The 6,600-nt window shown below is 35.8% G+C and overlaps 1 protein-coding gene across 1 annotated transcript; it reads left to right on the forward strand.

The window, feature by feature from the left end:
• Positions 1–209: 209 nt before the first annotated feature.
• On the forward strand, positions 210–6,196 carry LOC115950686 (polygalacturonase At1g48100). The gene is made up of 7 exons (XM_031067913.1): positions 210–315; positions 2,825–3,355; positions 3,460–3,627; positions 4,036–4,080; positions 4,181–4,388; positions 4,497–4,578; positions 5,462–6,196. Exons 2-7 carry the CDS (start codon positions 2,927–2,929, stop codon positions 5,964–5,966), a joined length of 1,437 nt encoding a protein of 478 aa, XP_030923773.1. The 5' UTR covers positions 210–315; positions 2,825–2,926; the 3' UTR covers positions 5,967–6,196.
• The last annotated feature ends 404 nt before the right edge of the window (positions 6,197–6,600 follow it).

Genomic DNA, 6,600 nt, shown 5'->3' on the forward strand with positions numbered 1-6,600 from the left:
AACACAAAATTTATCAGGCACAAAAAGTGCACCTCAAACTCTCAATCACTGGTATGAAACAGACTTTTGTGTTTCGAGTTTGATTATGTTCACCCGTGAGAGTCTACACGTGACAGACTACGACAAACACGTACATCTAACATGCCAAGTTTTAGTTCCCCTGTAAAACCTAACCTCTATAAAATGCCTCTCTGGGCTCACATTTTTTTACATAGCAACTCATACACTCATACATACCATTTAACGTTGGCCTTGCATGCTTATGGTGACGTCCAAAACTTGCCAAGCTCCCTAGAATCCAGCGCCTTGATTCAGGTGAATTCAGTTCTTCAATATTAGTACTGTAGTATTGTTAATATATGTTATTGTTTGTGCTGTATAATTGTTTTAATGAGGGGTCACGTGAGAATTACAAGCCGGAATGGTTATTTTATTGTAATCGCCTGTTTGGTAGGGTGTTTTAAGCAATATTGTTCAATGTTTAAACAACAGCGTCAGGCTTAGGTTCAGTGTCCAATAATACTGGACCCATTGAGATGATGACATGTGTTCACTTTTAGACACGTGTTATCATCTGACCGGGTCCAGTGCATTGGATGCACTGGACCTAAACCAAATTCTAAACAACATTACACATATTTTCAGTGCACTGGACCTAAACCAAATTCTAAACAACATTACATATATTTTCATATACTTTTTTACTCATATGTATTTTCAAAAAATATAAATAATATTACTAGAACAACATTATCAAACGAACCCTTAATTTCACGAGAGATGGGTTTTTGCAAAAATTGGCTTATATATATGGACAACATAGGGATTTGGATGTACCCGTGACTGGTTTAATTCTGTTGTCGCGCACCTACTACATGGCATGGCTGCCTTGCTTCCTAGTTCTATGGCCACAAGGTGCTAAACAACAACAAAGAGTCACGAGTTAGTCCTTTTGCTTTTACATCAAAACCACCATGTTCACCCATTTGCTACTGCCATCTTAATATTCTCTCATCCCCACATTCTCAAAACTATTAAAGTAGCTCTCTCTCTCTCTCTCTCTCTCTCTCTCTCTCTCTCAGCAATAAAGGAGGTCATGAGTGAAACAACAATCAAAATATTGGCATCACATGGAATATTTACATGTCTTGAGGGAATAAAAGTATAAAACATCTCAATCAATATTTGATGGTAATTAATGGCAATAGAGATTGGGTTTGATATTACAAAGATGGAATATCATACTTATTCATATGTAACCAAAATAGAATAGTGGTTGGTAAGCATCGAAGTTAATTGATTGTCTAGATTTATATTTATATATAATTTTTATTGAGAATTTGATTTATTACTAATAAGGCCAACTGATGTATTTTTTATTTTAGACACAATTTTTTTTTAGGGGAATTTTTTTTAGACAGAGAACTTAAAAGTTTGAAGACCCTCATATATATGTGTGTGTTACCAAAAGAAAAAAAAGAAGAAGACACTCATAGGTTAAAACCAAAGTTAAAAGTGTCATTTGACCAAAACTTCCTTTTTGTAGATGGCAGTATGAGGAAAAAAAAATTTGTTGACAGCAATATTTGGACTGTTTTTGTTTGTTTGTTTCTTGAAACATATATTTGGCTTCTTTAATCATATAATACACATACATGTGTTGTGTTGGGATGTTTGTGTCGATATATGTGGGTGTTTGTATATGTATATCAGCATTCCATGGTGATCCAAGGCACCCGAATGTCAAGATGTAAATACTATACAACTCGTTTGTCATGAAACGGTGCTAAAACTCTTTCTCATTGTATGAACAAACCTTTGGTTAATGCTCCTTACATATTTTTTAAGTTATTCCCAGTTTAACATACAAAGGTACCCTAGCAATCTTCAAGAACAGGTGCATCTGTTGCAAAGAAGTGGCAAATTATTCTTCAAATAAGAAAAAACAGTGACACTTTCTAATACATTTAAATGAAGAAAGTGTTAATGATGGTTAATACTTAATATGTTGTTAGGACTCAAAGACTTCTCTACCATGCATGACTATATGATCAAAGTCTCAATAAAATAATAATTAACTGCAATATGGTTTTACGAATCCTAGGTGCCAAGCCACACCAATGGTACTTAATTTATTGCACTATTATTACCAAAAATAATTTATTGCACTATAATGCCATTGAGATTGCTCATGTACCCCTACATGAATGGGTGCAAAGGAGAGGATCATTTTCCTTCTAAGAAAGCATGCACAGCTTAAGATACAAGGCCACGAAGAACACATTTGGTTTTTGCACACTTCTCTAAGAAATAAGGGGATAGCAGTTCACAAGCTCAGAACTATTGAAGATACAATTCCTCACAGCTTTTATCTCACAAAAAACAACAGTTAGTGAATTAAAAAAGAGAAAAAGAAAGAAAAGCTGAAACATGAGATCACTGGGGCACAAAACATTGAATCAGACCAAAGAAAACAGAATGAGAAAAAGAAAAAGTTAGAGACCATTAAAAATAAAATCCATGTACAACAAAATATTGCTCTGCCAAGATTGTCACATAAGAACAACCTACAAAATCCCTACAAAACCCTCCAACCGTTCCTAGAGACAATGACATTTTAATCAGCTGGTACTTGACACGTGTCAAACTTATGACACGAGAGCAATTCTTCTGAGGAACTTTTAGTCTGGGTATATAAAGTATATGAGCCTTTGCTTCAAATTGTCTTTGCCAGGATAGTTTATTTGAAGCCTCTAGTAGTTAACTCATTCTTTCTCTGCCATTAGTTTTCTGCAATTATAACTATTTTTTTGTCATTTCCCAGAGGAACACTTGTGTAGCATTCTGTGGTGGTTCCTGTTCTATCATTAAGACATTCTTCATAGTGTTGAAGACTGTCTAGATAAGCCATCAAATATTGCTTATCATGGACCTTGTTCACACTCTGTTAGCCATTTGGATCATAGCCAGCCTTGTCTTTCAGAATTCAAGCAATGTCGAAGGACGATATCATTACCACAGGAAGCCGAAAAGTTCTAATAGAGGCTCCTCTGGTTCTAAACCCCCTGTATCTTCCCCTGATCCTCAAGTCCCTTCATCACCAACTAGTCCTCCTTCTGCTCCTTCTGACCCCTACCCAAATGACCCTGGAAATTCTAGTGCAAACTGTGTTTTTGATGTGAGATCTTATGGGGCTGTTGGAGATGGTTCAAATGATGACACTGAGGCATTCAGACAAGCATGGAAAGAAGCTTGTGCAGTAGAATCAGCAGTAATTTTGGCTCCTGAAGATCATAGTTTCATAATCACTTCAACAATATTCTCAGGGCCATGCAAGCCAGGACTTGTATTCCAAGTAAGTAATGAAACTCCTTGCTCTTTATCTCATTTCAGTGTATTGCTATAAATTTTTTTGTGGTCTATACAGTTCACTTAATTTTAAGCTTTATTTATGAAAAGGTGGATGGAATCCTAATGACACCGGAGGGACCAGATTCATGGCCTAAAGCAGACAGCCGCAAGCAATGGCTTGTGTTTTACAGACTTGACCAAATGACTTTCACAGGAAAAGGAACCATTGAAGGAAATGGCCAGAAATGGTGGGAACTTCCCTGCAAGCCTCACCGGGTAGTTTATCTTTAACCCAATTTACACTTCTTTTTTTTTTTTTTTTGGTAAAACAATTTACAGTTTTACACTATGTTAATTCTAAGAAGCATAGACACAAACATGGGCGCGGTGTGACATATGACACGATAATTCTTAAAAAATTAGGCACAACACTGTTGAGATATAAAAATAAATTGATTATTATATAGCTTTAAATATATTTTATATATTCTTAGACATATTTTTACCTTTATCTTAAGTTTTCAAAGTAAAATAATAATTATCAAAATCTTTATATATATATATATATATATAATCAAAGGAATTTTTTAGAGAAAAAACCTTTTTTTTCCGACATTGAGGACACGCATACAAGAGTGTATGGAAGGATGGAATATTTTGCTAAATGCTATTTTGTTATTTCAGGGTCCAAATGGGTCGACGTTGAAAGGACCATGTGACAGCCCTGCAGTAAGTTGAATAATCAGCAAAAGCCAATTCAAAAATTTTAGTTACTAATTTGATTTTTTTTTTTTAACTGACTTAACAATCTTGTTTACTATCTTTACAGCTAATTCGGTTTTTCATGAGCACAAATTTGGTGGTCAGTGGTCTACGAATCCTAAATAGTCCTCAGTTCCATATGAAATTCGATGGTTGTGAAGGAGTATTGATTGAAAAGCTGTCCATCTCTTCACCTAAACTCAGCCCCAACACCGATGGGATCCATATTGAGAACACTAAAGCTGTTGGAATATACAACTCCATGATTAGCAATGGTAGGAAAATGGTGTGACTTATTTACTCAATTTGGCTAGTGTATACTTTATTCAGTTAATTGTATTAGATATTAGATTAGATGTAACGATTATACTTGATTTAAACAGGTGATGATTGCATTTCGATTGGAACCGGGTGTTCAAATGTAGCAATAGAGGGTGTCACTTGTGGGCCTAGTCATGGGATCAGGTGCATTTTCTCTTTCTCAAATAAGTATAAATCTTGCCTAACTACCTATATGTTAAGGTTGAGTGAAGTATTCATTATGCTTCAATCATGTCATTGTATTGACTAATGCATTACAAATAATATAATTATCTTTCACAATTAAATCAACTATGTTGCTTATTGATCAATGTAGCCATATAGATAAATTTAATTAATTTCAACTATATTGTTCATTGACCAATGCAGGCACATAATTGAATTTAATTAGACTAATGAACTGTAGACATGAAAGCAAATTCAAGGAAAAATTAGTTGTGACCACTAGGGCGGGTTCAATAGCAACTTGGAGGTACATCCATAAAGAGGAAAAATGAGAATCAAAAGGCAAGAATGGCCTTTATTAACATCTCCTTGAAGCCATGCAGCACCTGCCTCATTTAATAAATCGCTTTAACAGTTGAAATTATTTTAATTTCCAGATAGAAAGCTGAAAGCAAATAAATAACCCATATAGAATCCTAGGATAGATGTATGTATACTGGATAGTTTAATAGTATGTTGGTTTATTGGATCTTGTCAACGGGTCACCTAAGTACATTGTTTAAGAAATATATACTTAGATTTAATAGTATGTTGTACTTAGATTTTTTAATTAAATTCAACCATGTAATTACATTAATGTAATTTTCTCCTAACGATAATTAAACTCTACCATGTGAGTTATTGATGCATGAACATTATTGAATCTAATTCAAAAATCTAAAGTAGCAAATTCATTGAATTTGTAATTTAGTTTTACCTCTTTTTTTTTTTGGTTGATGAATAGTTTAGTATGAAATGGGACCAACAAACTGAATTCTCTTTCGGTGTGCCTGACTTAGTTACTCTCATTTATTTTCTGCAGCATTGGAAGCCTTGGAGTGCACAATTCCCAGGCATGTGTTTCTAACATTACAGTTCGCAACGCAGTCATTAAGGAATCGGACAACGGGCTCAGAATCAAGACTTGGCAAGGTGGGACGGGTTCAGTAACAGGCATAGCATTCGATAACATCCAAATGGACAACGTTATGAACTGCATTATCATAGACCAATATTACTGCTTGTCAAAGGCTTGCTTAAACGAAACTTCAGCTGTACATGTCAATGACATTTCCTACAGGAACATAAAGGGCACCTACGATGTGCGCATGACCCCTATACATTTTGCATGCAGTGACACAGTCGCTTGCACAAACATAAGACTTTCAGAAGTAGAGCTTTTTCCACAGGAGGGGCAACTGCTTGAGAATCCATTTTGTTGGAATGCTTATGGGAATCAGGAGACTTTGACTATACCTCCCATTGATTGCTTACGAGATGGGGAGCCTCAGAATGCGTTTGAGCCATCCACATATGAGTGCAACTGATATATTTTAGTGTTTTCTGGTGATTAATGTTATAGAATACTGCATACAGCCCAAGAGGCCCTTCTCTATTTTGGGTCATTATTATTACTTTAAGCTCCATCCCTTTTTGGGCTTCCCCCTTATTGTGTGATGAGATGTAGACAAGGGCCCAATTTTTTGGGCCCATATTGTAATAGATTGGGTGCTTACATTATAGTATTAATGTCAATGCTAGAAATTGTTTCAAGACCGATCCATTGTTTGATCCACATCATAACGTAATAATTCATCTGATTGATGCATAGACAAATAGAATTAACGATATTACTTGTGCCCATACCTAAATTCTTAACAATAGAATTAATGAATTGTCTAAGCTGGAACTGCCGGGGGCTCGGGAACCCCCGGTCAGTCAGAGCGCTGCACGATTTGGTGCGTCGCTGGAAGCCCAAAATTGCCTTCCTCATGGAGACAAAGTCGAAAATAAAGCGGATGGAGAAAATAAAAAACCAGATTGGTTTTGCAAATGGCCTTATTGTCCCAAGCAGGGGCCGTAGTGGTGGAGTGGCTATGCTTTGGACCAGGGATGTAAACTTGAATGTCAACAGCTATTCGGGGAACCATATTGACGCCATTGTCAGGGAGTCTGGGGAAA

This window comes from Quercus lobata, chromosome 6 (genome assembly GCF_001633185.2).
Source record: "Quercus lobata isolate SW786 chromosome 6, ValleyOak3.0 Primary Assembly, whole genome shotgun sequence".
Taxonomy (NCBI): Eukaryota; Viridiplantae; Streptophyta; class Magnoliopsida; order Fagales; family Fagaceae; genus Quercus; species Quercus lobata.